The 17,493-nt window shown below is 48.3% G+C and overlaps 1 protein-coding gene across 7 annotated transcripts in view; it reads right to left on the bottom strand.

Annotated features, from left to right (window-relative positions):
• Positions 1 to 15,931, bottom strand: part of GRAMD1B (GRAM domain containing 1B) — a 196,042-nt gene extending 180,111 nt beyond the window's left edge. For 4 of the 7 annotated variants that reach the window (XM_061146308.1, XM_061146315.1, XM_061146326.1 and 1 more), the window contains exon 1: positions 2,930 to 3,303. In XM_061146308.1, the coding sequence (XP_061002291.1) occupies positions 2,930 to 3,303 (374 nt within the window). Of the gene's footprint in view, positions 1 to 2,929; positions 3,304 to 15,682 lie in introns of those variants that run through there. The other 3 variants (XM_061146353.1, XM_061146362.1, XM_061146327.1) reach the window with 2 other exon arrangements.
• Positions 15,932 to 17,493: the final 1,562 nt, after the last annotated feature.

The raw sequence follows: 17,493 nt of genomic DNA, 5'->3' as shown, positions 1-17,493 counted from the left end.
AGACAGATTCCAACAGGAGGCACTTCCGGAGTCTGACAAATCTAGGTTTGAATCCAGAGATTGCCTTTTTCTACATATATACCAACATTCTTCTAACCCAACAAGTCACCACAGAAAACAACCGCCAGCTTTTAAACTATTCCTAGAAGGTGAAAAACCCTTCCTGTTTTAAAAGTATATTCCCTGGGACTTCCCGGTGGTCCAGTGGCTAAGACTCCACGCTTCAAATGAAGGGGTCCGGGGTTCGAATCCTGGTCAGGGAACTGGATCCCAGAACTGGATCTTGTGACACAACAAGAGTTGGATGCTGCAACTAAAGACCCCGCATCTCACATCAAAGATTGAGGATCCCGCATGCCAAGACCTGGTGCACCCAAATAAATAAATACTTTTAAAAATAAATAAATAAAAGTTTGTTCCCTGCTCCAACAAAAATGAAGATTCCACTGAACCTTTTTTGGGGGGGTCAGGGGCAGGCCGTGCTTTGGGGCTTGGAGGATCTTAGTTCCCTGACCAGGGATCAAACCTGCACCCTCTGCAGTGAAATCGCTGAACTGCCAGGAAATTCCCTGCACTGCACCTTCAGACAACTCTCAGAACCAAGACAGATCTTCCTGAATCTAACCAAATCCACCCTATCCCCACCCTGACTACCAATGGAAGACTCTCCTCAGTATACATGGCAGAATCTCAGGGTCAAAACAGGGCCTCTTTTAGGGTCTCTTACATTTGAGGGGAAGCTGACAAACCGAGATGAACTATTTAAGTTCAAGATTAGCTCCCATCAGGCTTCCCTGCTGGCTCAGCGACAGAGAATCTGCCTGCAAATGTAGGAGGTACTGGTTTGATCCCTGATCGGGGAAGGTCCCAAATGCTGTGGAGTAACTAAGCCCATGTGCCACAACTACTGAGCCTGTGCTCTGGAGCCCGGGAGCCGCAGCTACTAAAACCTACACGCCCTAGCGCCTGTGCTCTGCAATGAGAAGCCCGCACACCACAACTAGAGAGTAGGCCCCCGCTCGCTGCAACTAGGGAAAAGCCCACACAGCAGTGAAGATCCAGCACAGCCAAAAATAAATAAATAAACAAACAAAATTACAATTTTTTTAAGTCCAGCCTTAATCCTTTTAAAAAGAAAAAATTTAAAAATTAGCTCCCACCAAGTTTGTCCCATTTCCCTCCACTCTCTGGGAAAGGCGGCAGGATGATGGACAAGTACAGAAAGAACTGTTATCCTCAGGTTCCCAAAAAGCCCCAGAACGAAGCTTTACATCTTCGCCTGCAGAGATAACCACATCCAGTCATTACAACCAAAAAAAGAGAAAGAGAGCCTGGCAGGCTGAGAACGCTCATCATCCATATAACCCGGCCCAGTTTCTCAGCGTCCTCTCAAAGACGCACCTCATCCTGTTCTTATGTTCGTAGGTACTGTTCCCCTTTCCCGATCTCATGTCCCTCAGATCATACTCTTTCTGCTGTTTTCTACTACCTGTCTGTACATGTCATGGTTTGAGCCTCTTCCTTCCAGAAGTCTTCCTCCTCTCTTTGCTGCACGGTCAGTACCACGTGGCATGTGTGCCTGCTCTGTTGCTAAGTCATGTCTGACCATTTGAGACCCCACAGACTGTGGTCTACCAGGCTCCTCTGTCCATGGGATTTCTCAGGCAAGAACACTGGAATGTGTTGCCATTTCCCCCTCCAGGGGATCCCTCAGATGTAGGGATTGAACCCTTCTCTCCTGCGTCTCCTGCACTGCCTGGCTGATTCTTTACCACTGCACCACCTGGGAAGCCTCCACCACATGACTTCTAAAGATTCCATCTCCTCAATACCAGGGAAACTCACATGCCTGAAGTTCTAATCCGAGTCTCCTCCCATCCTCCTTCTTAACTACCACATCCCCACCCTCTACCCAGCCCCCCACCTCCTGCCTCCTGGCCACAGCACCATCAGCTAGCATCAGACAACTCCTAAGAACATTCAGTCAATACTTGTTGAACTGAAATGAATGGAATTGAGGAGACTGGGAGGAGGTGTCCAGGAAAAGGTGGCCGATCGCTCAGCTGACTCACACAAAGGCACGGAACATCCTTAAGATACAGGGCCTCAGAGTCTGAGAGTGAGTGAGCAGGGTACAAGATATAAATGAGCCAGTAAGGACAGCCCCCTGTCCTCCACCAGGGACCCGGCTTGGCTCAAACCTACCTCCCTTCTCCCCCCAAGGCTGTGTGGAGCTGCCCTGCCTGGCTCTTATACAAATTCTCCGCCTAGGGAAAGCTAACTTCCCAACTACTCAGACGCCACATCTAACCAGGCAAAAAGTAGCCGGCACACACTACAATGGTGTGGACCCGGCCTAGGTGTCCAAAGATTCTCTGTGGTAGGAATCCTGACTCACTCAATGTGAATACACCTCCTCTACACGTGGGGGGCCAGGAGAAACCACCTGGGGTGGCCAAAAATAAAATAATCAACATTAAAATGGAGCTTAGAAACTGACGTCTGAGTGGAGGAACCACTTAATTCCTCTTGCCTTCTTACGATCTCCCTCAGTGAGACTCACAGTACCTACCTCAAAGAGGTTCTGTGGGGATTAAGTGTGAAGTGCGCATCCTCCTGACCCGAGTTTCCTAAGGGCTCAGTAAACACTAGCTGCTATGGTTTCTACTACTCATGTCGCTGTGAGGATCCGGTGGGCTGGAACGCAGCGTGAAGCCCCGTGTACACGTGTACTGTAAAGTCACCGGGCCCCGCCGGGGCTGGGAAGATGGGTGACACGTGGGCAAGCCGTCCACTCGGGCGAAGGGCTCCTGCAATCCTCCGCGAAGTTTCCCGGGTGCCCTGGGACCTCCCGCTTCCCCCCACCGCGGCGGCTCTGGGGAGGCCGGAGGAAGAAAGGGGAAGAAGGCGGGAACAGGACGGCACGTACCTGCTTTCGCTGCACTCCTTCCGCTCGCTCACCCGCAGCCACTTGCGCAGGAGGAAGCGTTTGCGGCGTGGGGAAGCGCTGGGCGTGGAGCAGTTGGACCACGGGGTGTCCTCGTCGCTGGAGGGCGTGATCTCGATGGATGGCAGCTGCAGGAACTCCTTGCCCGGCGCCAAGACACCGGGCAGGTCCCCGCTCAGCCCGGCCTCCAGGGTCGGCTCCTGAACGTTCTTGGTGCGGCGCATCTTGAAGCGCCGGCGGCGAAGCGTGGGGGTCGACGAGCTGGACCAGACCGGGCTGCCCTCGGGCGCGCCCCGCGGCTCGGGCACCTGCAGGGCGGGCGGCTGCAGACTCTCCATCATGTTGGCCGCCGGCATGGGACCCGCTGCCTCCGCGCTGCCCCGGCGACTCGCCGCCCGCTGGCCCGGCTCCCCGGCCCTCGCCCGCGGCGCCTGGCCTCTCACGTTAGGAAACGCTCGCCGCTCGAGCCGCGAGCGGAGCCAGCTCGTCCCCCGGAGCGCCGCGCGGGAGAAGGGGGCGCGGGGGCTGGGGGCGCGGCCGCCCGGATTCGAACTCGGCTGCCCGCCGCCGCCCGGCCGCCCTCTCCGGGGCTCCCCTCGCGCGCCCGCTTGTTTTCCTTCGGCGGCGCTCCCTCGCCGGCTGGCGGCAGTGCCCGAGCGGGACTCGGCGGCCCGCGCCCCCGGGGGAGGCTCGGCAAACTCTCAGGGGTTTGCGTTCGGCGGACTAGGCTGGGGAGCCGGCTTGGCGCTGCAGGGAGGCAGAGAGCGGGAGGAAGAGGCAGAGGGAGGAGGAAGACGGGGGGAGAGAGAGAGAGAGAGAGGAAGCAGACGCTGGATAAAAACAAAAGAGGAGGAGCAGGGGGCGAGGAGCGGGCAAGGGGGCGGGGGTCACGTCTGTCCAGAGGGGCGTGCACGGGCGGCGACAGCTAGTGTAACTGTACCCGGGATCCCTGGGGAGGGACTCTACCTTCGAGTCCCGGCTGCTCCAATCAGCCTAATGAAACAGGATCACTGCCCAAACTTTCTCAAAGCGACGATTGGCCAGGCAGCTCTCATCAGTCTTAACTCCCTGCTTTTTCCAGGAGGGGGAGGGGGGGGGGGGGGCAGGGTGGTGGGGGTGGGGGGGTAGAACCCGAGGAATTCAGTCCGGAATCGCCAGGGCCACCCAAGGATACAGAGTTGAGGCGGGGAAACTAGGGGACTCTTCGGGCCAGATCTCATCTTCTGAGAAAGGTGCTTTCTTTGAATCACTTGGGGGTGCGGGTGGGGGCACAGGAAGCCCGGACACAGTCAGAGGGGGGTCAGTAAGGTTCCTAGAGGCTGCTTCCAAAATGGCAAGCTGAGATGAGAGGACAGCTCTGTGGAAGAAGCTGAGGACAGCAGACATGACATATGAAGGAAGGACAGACAACAGGACCTGAGAGACACCAGGCACAATGGGACCAGTCAGGAAAAGGGGGGGTGGTCTCTACATCTTGAGTGACCCCCCATATCAGAGCTCCATCCCATGCACAGAATAAAATTAGAGGAAGGTGAGCGTGAAGCAAAGGGTGTCCCAGGGAATTGAGGGTACTCCCTTCACATTAATGGGGGTTGGGTCAATTCTGCTTCCACTTGCATGGACTGGGTCACAAAACATCTATATGTCCCCAGGTCATGGAACCTAGAAAGTCTGGGTCAGTCCTGTAGTTCCCAAGCTGTGCTGAACCCCTCACTCTCCAGACCCAGGTTCTACCCTAAGAGACTGGCCCTAGAACTGATCCACCTTACTGAGGAGTCCTCTGTCAAGATTGAGTCTAAAGAGCCCAGCTCCTCTAGCAAAGAAGTTAACACCCACCCTCCCTCTCAGCCCAGCCCATCTGCCTCTCCAGTAAGTCTTACATGTAAGAACCAAAGTAGAGATGTGTGTATGTGTGTGCTCAGTTACTTAGTCACGTCTGACTCTGTGTGACCCCATGGACTGTAGCCCACTAGGATCCTCTGTCCATGGGACTTACCAGGCAAGAATACTGGAGTGGGTTGCCATTTCCTCCTCCAGGGGATCTTCCCAACCCAGGGACGGAACCCATGTCTCCTGCGTCTCCTGCACTGGCAGGTGGATCCTTTACCACTGAGCCACTGGGAAAGCCCCAAGTAGAGATGGGAGCTTTCGGACAGACCAGGAGGAACACAAATAATGCACCTTTAAGTCCAAGATGCGGTTCACCTTGTCCTCTCTGCCCTTTCAATGAGTCCAGGAGGGAACCGATGCCTTATTTCTGTGCCAGGATGAAGGTCACAAAAGCATGTCACAAATGTCCTAACGCTGAGGTGAAACCACACTCCTAAAGACCACCAGAGCTCACTGCAAGAAAACACATCCCTTCAGTTCGTGTGACAGCTGGCCCTGGGTCCACCATGCCCTGCAGTGACATCTGGGGAGGGGTCATGGCTCAAGGCATCCTGACATTGCACAACCTCCCCAAGGCCAGGAATCTGGGGGAAGTACATTTTGCTTGGGGCGAGAGAGACCGTAGCCAAAAAAACTAGAGCCAGTTGTTCAATCGCTAAGTTGTGTCCAACTCTTTGCGACCCCATGGACTGCAGCATGCCAAGTTTCTCTGTCCACTGTCTCCCGGAGTTGGCTCAAGTTCATGTTCATTCAGTTGACGATGCCATCCAACCATCTCATCCTCTGTTGTTCTCGTCTCCTCCTGCCTTCAACCTTTCCCAGCGTCAGGATCTTTTCCAATTCCTGGCCAGAGCCAGACCACCCATAAACGTCTCCCTGGAAGAGTGGCCTGTCTTGTTTCTGACTCTTTTCCATATCCAGTCACTGGCTCTCTCAAGGGGGCTCAGTATCACTCTATTTTCACTCCTGGATGTGTCACAGAAAGGAGAAACCCCTTGCCATCAGGTGTCAGGCCGGGCAAGCAGCTGGACACTGCATCCGGCTCTGGGAATGCCAAGGAGGCCGGGCTGTCACTCCACTCTTCAGGCTCCGGAACTAAGCCATGGAGTTGCTCACTGCCTTGGATTTCCTCCAAGGAGCAGCGCTCTGCCGGAGATCTGATAACTTCTCAGTTCAAGGAACCTCCTTGTTGAGGGGCTGTTGAAGTCAGAGAGCAGGGTCTCAGGTGTTTAGGGGGCAACAGGAGGGTGAGTCACTACCATTCACCAGGAAGCCACAAAACAAGACAAAACAGCAGGGGCCAGACAGGCGCCCAGAGAGCCCATGGGTACTTGGGGGACAGGGAGATTCGCCAAGAAGGGCAGCCTTCTCTGACGTTGACCTGAGCCCTCTGAATTTAAATGTACGCCTTTTAAAAGGAAGAAAACTCAGCAGTTTCCTCTTCCCACACACCTCAGCCACTTTTCCACCCACGAGAGATTCTGGATCTAAAATCTAAACTCCTGTGAGATTTAATTCAAGCCTTGTGCCCAGCAGTCCCTGAGAATGATCACTTACGTCTCTTCTGGCCTGAGGGAAAACCTCCTCCACACTCAATCTGCGAGGGTTTCACATGGCTGGAAAGCAGATACGTGAAGCCCTCGACCACTGCCTTGGCTCACCTCCACCTGCACTCTTGGCTTCAAGAAAAGAAAGCACTCATCACCCAATGAAGCCCTATTTTTTTTTAGGTCCAATAGTTAAGCCTTTGCCTTCTAATGCTGGAGGTGAGGGTTCAATCCCTGGTGGGGGAGCTAGGATCTCACATGCCTTGCGGCCAAAACTACCGAAATATACAACAGAAGCAGTATTGTAACGAAGTCAATAAAGACTTTAAAAATGGTCCACATCTAAAAAGTAAAAATTAAAAAAAAACTTTTCTCAAAACACATCCACCAGAAACTAACACAATACTGTAAATCAACTCTACCTGCTAAGTCGCTTCAGTCATGTCCGACTCCGTGCGACCCTATGGACGGTAATCCTCCAAGCTCCTCTGTCCGTGGGATGCTCCAGGCAAGAATACTCGAGTGGGTTGCCATGCCCTCCTCCAGGGGATCTTCCCGGCCCAGAGATGGAACCCATGTCTCTTACGTCTCCTGCACTGACAGGCGGGTTCTTTACCACTATCGCCACCTAGGAAGCCCCAAAATCAAATCTCCTTCAATTAAAAAAAAAAATTTTTTTTTAAAAACACATTCCTCATTCCATCACCCTCAGCTGTTTACTTGTCCCTATCAAGTAAGATGATAAATGGGATATTGGTTTGAAAATGAAATGCCCCCCAGCTACCAGTCATCATTACAGTGAAAACTCTAGGCACATTAAGGGAAGAATTAAGTTTGTCCTTCTTTGGATTCTGTCCAGTGTCCTGTGTGTTCTGTTTGTAGAGTAACCTTTACACTTTCATAAAGAGCTTTCATACATAATATTTTATCTTCCAGTGACCCTAGCAGATGTTATTACCTTCATTTTGTAATTTATTGAAGTGAGACACAGAAAGAGATCCAAGGTTGCAGATAAAAACACAATAACCGATGCATGACAAAGCCCGAACTTGAGCCAGGGTCATCTGAAGCTAGTTAGAGGCCACCCAAATCTCATCAAATGCATCAGCTCTGGACATCAGGTCCCTTGGAAGCAACATAATTTTACCAGCCCCGATCTTAGTTGGATATATCACTAAACAACATGAAGCCATTCAGTTCCAACCGTTATTTTACAAGTGAGGAAATGGAAATACAAAGTTTTGAAAAACAATTTCTCAGAGGAGCTGGGGTCAGGGGGTCATCACTAAAGAGCTTCAGTCACTGCACTTTTCTCCAAGTCCCCCCTACCCACCCCACCCCACCCCTCCCCTCATCACTTCTCTCCCATATTTGGCTCTCAGCTGGCTCTGAGGTGCCTTCACCTCCGGCCCTCCAGACAGGTGGTGCCGGAACACCCAGGCTTCCCTTCCCCCAGCTCACAGCCGGGCCTCTGACTTTAATGAAAGGAGCTCGTATTACCAAGCAACTGTTGTTTATTCTCAACTGTTCAGGCTCCCTTTTCCTGCAGACACAAGACACCCAACACCTGTCTTATTACTTTGGGAGACCCACAAACTCCAGAGTCCATTATTGAGCAGGAAATTTCCAGGAGGGAACTTAAGTGAAACATAGCAGCTATGAAGCTAGATTCCTCCAGGATGCACATCCAGGTGAGCGGGGAATGGAAGGAGCAGGCCCCCACAGACCCACATCCCTCCAGCCCCAAGGATGCCAAGGGCAGGCAACTCCCAAGGGCACGTACAGGTGTGTCCCCTCCAACACGGCTGCCACAAGACAGTCAGTCCCCGCCCTCAAGGAGAGGACACAGAATCTCCCGCACGGCATCAGAGTAGCCAGACCCAAGGGCTCCCATGGAGTGGAGAAAGAAGCAGGAAGTGGGCATTCACGAAGAGGAACTTGCTGCCATCAGAGAAACTGGAAATTCTGATAGAACTATGGATGCGGCTGTGAGAGCAGGGTAATGAACTGTTTTCAAATACAAAATGAAGCACGGCTGAGTGGGACACGGAAACTCTCCTTCTGTTACCGAGCAAGCAAAAATGAGCTTGGGACTTTCCCTGTGGCTCCAGCGGCTAAGACCCTGTGCTCCCATGGCAGAGATCCGGGTTCAGTCCCTGGTCAGGGAACTAGATCCCACACGCCACAACTAAGAGTTCACATGCCACAACTAAAGATCCGACATGCTAAAACTAAGAAATCACATAAATAAACAAAGGAGACTACGCGCTTGTGTAGCACTCAGGGTGGGAGATTCATGTTAGATGATAAACATTTCCCGAGAGAGGAGGGCCAGGTAAGGGCTGGAGTGGATGATCAAAGATGGTAACAGGGCAGCTTTCTCTGCACGCCTCCAAAGGTAACTGGAACCTGATTAGAGGCAGAGGCAAGGAAGAATTTTCTGGTAAAGGCCCAACCATCGTGGATCTGTGGAGCCCGGATTCTCTCTCTTTTAAATAAAAGCAATTCACTTATACCGAAAACAAAGTCCATCTGGACTGATACATTTCTGACTCCAGGCATTCTGATTACCAGATACTAAACACCTCTCTGAAACTCACAGAAAGCTTTTGTATCTTGCACCGTGAAACAGAAATACAGGGACCAATGACCAGGGTGGTGAGGGACAAGGAGCTGGCAGTAGGGACTGGGTAGACAGGTGGAACTGGAGACGGTAAGTGTCAAGCTGGCCCCTGGTGGCTTGAGTCTCTTCCTTCCTCTAATCCCTACCTCATCCATCGCCCCATGCACCAGCTCCCTACTGAAGCCATTGGTGCGGTTTCCACATTCAATCTATGTAGTTAGACGGGGTTGGAGGATGCTGGCTAAACACAACCTAAATAAAACCACAGTAGACCAGCCTCACCTCTGGCTTCCCCTTCTGAAGAAAAGAAAGAGCTTCAGGACTTTCCCCAAGTTTCAGTTCCCAAGGACTGTACTGGCAAGGCCTCTCAGCCCTGGGAAATGCACAAGGTTGACGGCGTGCTTCCGCCAGCCTTCGTGGGGGTCAGGGTGAGCAATGACGTCACCCCAGGAGGACTGTCACCGGATAAGCCTCCCTGGTTTAACTGCTCATCAAAAGACTTAGGAGTCAAACCAGACTCTTTTGCACAACACTTGGCTGACCCTGTTTTTTCAGACAGGCATCATCACTTGTCCTCTGAATCTTCCAAGGACATCAGGGCTGGAAAAGACTTCCTGTGGTCACTCCACCCATCCATTCCAGGGGAGGCAGCTGGCCTGCTTTGGGTGGTCTGCTGCTTTCCTCAGAAGGGTCCTCAAATACTGTGGGCCCTATAAACTAGTGACCGTGCACAGGCTCACATGGCTGCTCTCTGCTCTTCTAAGCCCTTCCCCCACTTACCAGCTATTAGATTGGGGGTGAGTTATTTAATTTCTCTGTGTCTCTGTTTCCTATCTAAAAAAAAAAAAAAATCAAGATAATTAACAATGTCTCCCTCCTACAGCTGTGGTGAGCCTCTGAACAGCCTAGGGCACTTAGAATAGTGCTTGGCACATAGTAAGCGTGCCATAAAAGTTGGCCTTCTTGTACCTAATTAAGTCTCTGTTATAAGACCTGTATTAGGAAACATGACTACTCCTGTTGATTTTCCATTCAGTTTAATTCTGAGAGTCCTTGTTAAGCTAGAGAACCACATGAGGTTCCCTGGTAAGCCCTGGGGAGACAGCAAGACAAGGAGGACAAAGTGTGTGCATTGGAGCATACAGCCTAGCGAGGCAGAATTAATGAAGTGCAAAATATAAGTGCAAACAGGTGTGAGCAGAAAATCAATTTTAACGAGAGGGAAAAAGGTGCTCTAGGCAGGCTCCATGGAGGCATTAGTACTTAAGACTTAAAGTATGAATTTCACTAGAAAAGATGAATGGAGCACGCTGGAATAAAGGAACTGTTTGAGTAAGGGAACTGAAAAGAAGAAAAAGAAAACCCATGGAGAGTTTTGGAAAATAGATGTCAGGGCTAATGGAAGGGGGGCACATAGAGGAGTTAAGGCAGGACAAACAAGAGGGTCAGAATGGTGAGTATTTAAAGTTTAGTGATATTCTTTATTTTTTTTAATATTTATGTATTTATTTGGCTGCGTCAGGTCTTAGCTGTGGTGTTCAGATTCTCCAGCTGTGGAGTGGGGGCTTAGCTGCCCTATGGCATGTGGGATCTTAGTTCCCCGACCAGAGATGGAATCCATGTCCCCTGCATTGCAAGGCAGATTCTCAACCATTGGGCCACCAGGGAAGTCCCTAGTTCTATTCTTTAAACAAAGGGATGCTATTCAAGTTTTGCTGGGTTTTTTTTTGGGGGGGGGTGTGACATTATGGACCTGTGTTTGAGGAAAATCAATTCTGGTGACAGTGTGAAATACATACCGGAGAAGCCAAAGACGGGACACACAGAGGCCAATTCAGAGACTGTCATTCAATCAGTCTGTATTTTTGGAGTATCGACTACATGCATGCATGGCAAATATTGTAGGTAAGAGATGGAGAAAATCTGAAACAGGCTGGGAGAAAAATGTGGAATGAGAGGAGATGGGCAAGGAAAAGAAGAGTTCTACAAAGATTTATTCAGAGACGTAGACTGGAAGAAAACCAAGAATGCGGGATGAATCAGAAGTCAAGAAAGGGAAGGAGCCAGAGTTTGTTGAATGACTACTACAAGCCTGGCACCAGGCTAAGTGCTTCACACACAAAATCCCATTCGACCCTCCCAACCACCCCCAGAAACAGACATCAGAAGCTCCATGGTAGGAGGAGGAGAGATTTGAAAAGGTGCCTGACTTGCCCAAGTTCATACAGGGAACAAATGGAAGAGGAGCACAAATTTCAACCAGGGTCTCTGTGCTTTAAAACTCATGCTTTTTCAATTACACCACATTTCAGAAAGGTAAGTGATCCCAAATGCCATCACGAAATCAGGCAGGAGGAAGACGGAGAGAATCCCGTTAGATTTTGTAATGGGTTGTTGGTGTTCTCTGTGGGAACAGTGGTGCTGAGAGCAGGAGATGAAACGTGCCTGCTACAGGTGGCAGGGTGTGGAGTGAGGCAATACACAGAGGCTGCCAAACGAGACCACGCGTCCCAGAAACCAGGCAGTGAAAGGAATGTCTTTCATTCCCATTCATTTTTAAATAGTTATTGAGCATTTTCTATGTGTTCAAATCTCTTCTAAGGATCTGGAATTAGACTGGGAAAAATTGTGTGTGTGTGTGCTATTGTTGGTAGATGTTATGTTTCAGAGGAACAAAATGTGACTGTATGATTATGCCATTTAAAATGGAGTTCTAAAATAATAATAATAATAATAACATAAAATGGAGTTCTGCCTATATCTAAGAAACTGAAGCCTGGGGGTGTACCTGGTAATCTAACAAATCAATCAAAAAATATTTAATATGCCCAGATTCTAAGTATACCATAATATTGGGTACTGTGAAACGGTTCTGAAAAGTTTCTGTAACACTATTCATTTATTCCTCAAAATAATTCTTAAATGTTTATCAAAGATGGCCCTGGTTTCAAATCTTGAGGTGGCGGTGCAGGGAGAGCAGAAAACCAATCTAATAACTACAGTTTAGTAAGAAAACCTACTTTGATAGAGCCATGTATCAAATGCAGTGTGAGCCCAGAGGAGAGAGAGCTTGATCCAGAAAGAACTTCATGAAGGAGACAGTATCTACCCAAGGTAGGTGGTTAGCAGAGGAGTTTTCTAGCTACAGGGGCGGGGGCGTGCTTCCAGGCAGAAGGACCACCTACACAAAGGCACAGAGGTATAAAAGGGAGCAGGATATATTCTTGGAATCACACAAAGAACAGTCTGGATCATAATGTTAAGTGATGGATGAGAGCAAGAGATTACATCTACTATAAATCTTCCTTCTTGCCCATTTAAACACAGATTAATTGAGCACGCTATGTTCTAAGTGCTGGGAAATGGGGTAGGGGAATTTGGGTATGCACATAACCAAGTCTGTGCCCTGGAGGAGTTTACGTCCTGGTGATTACAAAATTCCAGAATGATGGAACAGAGATTTCAAAGATCTGACCCAACCATCACTTTACCCCCACTGTTCATTCTGTTTTAGAGATGAGAGAAGGAGGCACAGGAAGGTTACAGACAGTTAATAAAGTTGTGCAGCCAGGCAGGTGAAGTTTCACAGGTGATAAAGGGCTTTGCGTGCAAAGGCCAAGACAAAGACTTGGAGGCTGAACTCACTCAAAGAGAAGGGCCCCAAAGGTCTAGGAAACAATCCGGTTCAAGCACTAAAGGAACCACTAAGGCTTTTATTTCCAACGGGAACTCGGCATTTTCACCTCCGTTACATCAGAAAATTAGCCCCCTTTTACAGACAACCCTGGATCCCATGGACAGAGGAGCCTGGCGGGCCACAGTCCATCCAGCTGCAAACCAGTCAGACATGATTTAGCGACTAAACAAAAACCATACACCCAGATCCAGAGCAGCAGAGATGTTAGAGCAGCTCATGTGTGCTCCATTGCTTGGTCATGTCTGACCCTTTGTGACCCCATGGGCTGTAGCCCACCAGGCTCCTCTCTGTCCAAGGGATTCTCCAGGCAAGATACTGGAGTGGGTTGCCATTTCCTTCTCCAAGGGATCTTCCTGACCCAGGGATAGAACCAGCGTCTCCTGCATTGGCAGGTGGGTTCTTTCCCACTGAGCTACTTGGGAAGCCCAGATATTAGAGCAGTGGGCTCCAAATCACTTCCAGCGTTGAGCAGAACCTTGGTAACTTCTCATGCTGGGGTATGATGCTGAAACCGTAAGAACTGCCCAGTTTGTTCTGATGGGACATAATAGCATGTTTTCCAAGCATGACAGAGACACTAGCCTTTACATACCACTTTAAACAAAAAATTGAATTATTTTGTTGTGACACAGGAAGGCTTTTCAGCCATGGCTCCTATAATCCAAGTACATAGAGATAGCCATTCCCACTGCAGCCCAAGTCGTTTATGCTTTTGCAAGGAGGGAGCAAGTGTTAACAATTCATTCCCGTAAAATTCTGCATTTAGCGGGAGCTGTTACCTTGAAATGAAAGTCACACTTTCTAGTATTCCCACTTTTCATGAATGGCCCACCAGCCTGGACCCTGACTGTACGCTGCCCCCAACTGCCCCCTGGTGGCAATTCCATTGCTCACATTCCCCCCACTCCAATTCTAGGAGCTGAGATGCTGGACCACTGCCCTTCCGATTCACCTCAATTCAGTGACTGCACAGTATTTTAAAAACCCTGAAATTGGAACTGGGGAATTGGTTATGCTGGGTAATCTCTGAAGTCTCTCACAGTCTATGAACTGAAAAGGTTTACTTCACCTTAAGCAATCCTGGTATATGAAAACACAGATTTTAAAAACATGAGTTGGGGCAACTCCCAACTAGTTGGGGCAACTAGTTGGACTAGTTAGGTTAGGACTCCAGACTCTCACTTCCCAGGGGTCAGGTTCAATCCCTGGTTGGGGAACTAACATCCCTTATACACTGAATGGCACAGTCAAAAAGAAAAAAAAATATATATATATATATACACATACATATACATATATATACATATACATATATATATATTTATGAGTTGGAATGATCATCATTAATAAAATCATTTGTTTTACCAAAAGAATTCATTAAAATAGACTGTTTCCTTACGGGTAAGAACATTTTTATCCTTAAATTAAGTGACTCGAATAAGGCACATTCAACAAGGAAACCTCCCGCTGAATATCAGATGTCCACATGAACATAAAACATCACTGAATGCTGAGTGACCTCATTTCTTTATATTTCTAGGAAAAGAAAGAGCTCCGTTTCTCATAACCTCAACCACTCCCATGATGTAAGTTAGTACTTTGAGAAGACATATTAATTCTGTCTGACAGTTGTAAAGTTTTATGAGCAATAGACCTTCCTTAGGCAATAGAATTATAAGCCTGAAAGAAACATCAGATACTTAGTCCAATCTCATTAACTATCTGGCCCATTCTTCCTCTGCCCTGTCCCACCCAGGGTCACAGATGAGAAACTAAGGCATTGGTAAGATCAACCCTGGACCAAGGTCATAGAGCTGAAATGGAAACTGCCTTCTGTAAGTCAAATATCTTTCGGTCAAATTCTACCTTAGTTGCTTTCAGTGTTATTCTCGAGGTCATATTTTGACCTCAAAGAATAATTAAAATACAAATGGTACTAAGGAGTCCAAACACTCATTCTGCTTTTGTCCACACACATTCTGTGTGCATCTAATTCTCTCATAAGCCCACAGAGAGCAAGAAGTTAAACACAAATACCTCACTAGAACTGATCCCAACACATGAATGATCAGATTTGCACAAAAGATATAACAATGTTTATTTACTTTTGGAAAAGCCTTTATGCTTTACACAAATAGAATCCCTTTATGTGGGAAATTCCCCTCATGCATTTTAAATATTACTTGATGTATACACAACTTTGCAACAACACTACTACTTAATAAGTTTGTGTATAAATAATCAATGTACATGCTCATATCCTTTCATTTCAAAGCAAAGATATGATAACAATGGCTTGAACCATATGAAAAATCTGTTTTGGCTGAGTGTAGATTAGAAATGTCCCAATGTCCTAAAAATCTGAAGATTGATCTAAAACTTCTTGAGCCAGGCACTCTGTTTTCTCAATTAAGCCTCACAAAAATCCTGAGGTTGTGCCAATTTTCCCATTTTAGAGATGTGGAAAACAAAGCCCAGAAAAATTAACTTTTAGGTATTAAGCTAAGATTCAAACCCAAGTAGTCTGAATCCCAAACCTGTGTTTTCTCCACTCCTCTATATTACTCTATTTCAACTTCCTGTAAAAAAATATACTTTCAGCCACTATTCAAACTGTTTCTCTCTGCCATTTTTTGTGATGGCTTTCATTTGATTTGCAATCTGGTAAATAAATTGACATCTGGGGTTGAAATTCTGCAAACTGAGACACACTGCTTTCCTAACTCAGGCAGCTTCTATTTGTTCCCTATCTAAAACACACCACAAAGCTAATACCAATTTCCTTGGGCCTTCCTACTGAATTCTAAATATTTTAAAAAGAAACTCTATCCCCAGTATTTGTCAGAACCTGCTTTGCTAGAAGTGCTTGTAAGAAATACTTTTCTTTGGCATGTTCAGGCCACCTAAGCAGATTCTTATTTGCAGCGAACGATATCCTAATTCCTAATTGGTACCCAAGTGTCTCTAACACCCCTTACCTGTTACAAAGTCCACCTGTAGATCTCAGGTGGGTCAGCAGGGCTGTACAGCTGCCTGGAGGCGTCCATCACTGAGACCTGTCTACCCAACACTTTAAGTGGGACCTGCGCACAACAGCTCCAGGCTCCAAGTTAGTTTGCTTAAAATGAGGCTGGCCACTGCCTGCTGAAATGGTAGCTTAGCAAACACTAAAGGCTTTTAAAAGTAAGTTCTCTGTGATCTTCGTGTTCTAACTTAGCTTTCAAAGGTAGATCTAACTTGTTTTCAGGACTTTGGAAGGTAATGGTTTCAATCTTGTCAGCCAGGGCAAAGTCTAGGTTCTTGAAGGCTGGCTCACATGATCTTGTTCTGTGCAAGTTCACCCCTGCATCCTTGGACCTTGGAACCAGGACAGTAGGTTTCATCCCCACCAAAATAAAATCTCTCCCCAGCTTAACCAAAGAACAAACAGTCCGGGCTCATGGTCCCACTGTCCTACAGGAAGGGTCCCACCAGGATACTGAAAACCTAGGTTCCTTCCCTGCTTCTTTCTCATTCTCCCCTTTTCTTTCTTCTCTCTCTGTCCTTCTTTCTCTTTCTGTGTCTCTCTTTTGCATGCACGTGCACACACATACACACGAGCAATTCTCCCCACTTCCTTAAGTAACCAGACACTGCGCAACCAAAAACAAACGGTGAGTTTCCCATCAGGGGAGGTAAGCAAGCAGAGACTGACCACGTTCTTGCACTGAGGTTGAGACCAGATGAGACTGGAGGGCATTTCCAGGTTGAAGCCTGATAGTCTCCCAGAGGTCTGAGGTTCTGAAAAAAGCCCATACATGTTCTTCTAATTGTTCTTTTATGACTTCTCCTTTTCTTTTTTGAGAATATCCTCCACACTCATTTAAATCAATCCTTACTTGTATATGGGCTTCCCGTGTGGCTCAGCTGGTAAAGAATCTGCCTGCAGTGCGGGAGACCTGGTTTCGGTCCCTGGGTTGAGAAGACCCCCTGGAGAAGGGAAAGGCTACCCACTCCAGTATTCTGGCCTGGAGAATTCCATGGACTATATAGTCCAGGGGGTCGCAAAGAGTCAGATACGACTGAACGACCTTCACTTCACTTACTTGTATATATATATATTAAAAAAAACCCTTGGTGCACTTTACCCACACTGTTTTGCAACACCTCTTTTTCCACGCTGTGTCATAATTACTGGCATGCATGTTCCACATCCCACATCCCCTCAGACTGTATCGTCATCAAGGCAAGATTTCTGCCCCGTCCATTTCTGTCATCCTGTTAGGAAGCTCACTGCTCCACATGGTGTATCTGCTCAGTGAACGTCTGAGAGTGAAGACATGGTGGTGGGGCAGTGGTGGGGGTGTAGGGGGAGTGGTCTGAAGAAGCACCCAGTTAGCTTCCCTCACATGCTCTCTGGGGATTGCCTGCCCTTCTGGAGAAACAGAGGCTGAAGAACACGGTCCGTTGCAGCCCTGCAGTGTCCCTTGGGACAGCTCTGACCATGATCATTCCTTCCCTGAGATCAGCACTACACTCAGCCTGCATCACATAAGAGAGCTCAGAAGTCACCTTGGAGGATAACACTCTCCACCCAGAACATTCATTCCTGACTAACTAAAAGCTCAGGTTTCTTAGGCAAGGGTGTTTGGACTGTGGATCTCTGGAGAGCCATTAAAGGAAGGAACCAGAAAGTGTTTGGAAACAGCTGCTTACCTATCTGCCCTTAAGAAAACACCCTGAAGTGGAGTTTAATCAGTTCTTCCTCAGTTACTGGTGAGGGCCTCAGTTTAACCATTCCTGCAAGAAA

Source organism: Dama dama, chromosome 1 (assembly GCF_033118175.1).
Source record: "Dama dama isolate Ldn47 chromosome 1, ASM3311817v1, whole genome shotgun sequence".
NCBI lineage: Eukaryota > Metazoa > Chordata > Mammalia > Artiodactyla > Cervidae > Dama > Dama dama.
The sequence above is the reverse complement of the archived record's forward strand: the minus strand, read 5'-3'. Positions and strand labels throughout refer to the sequence as shown.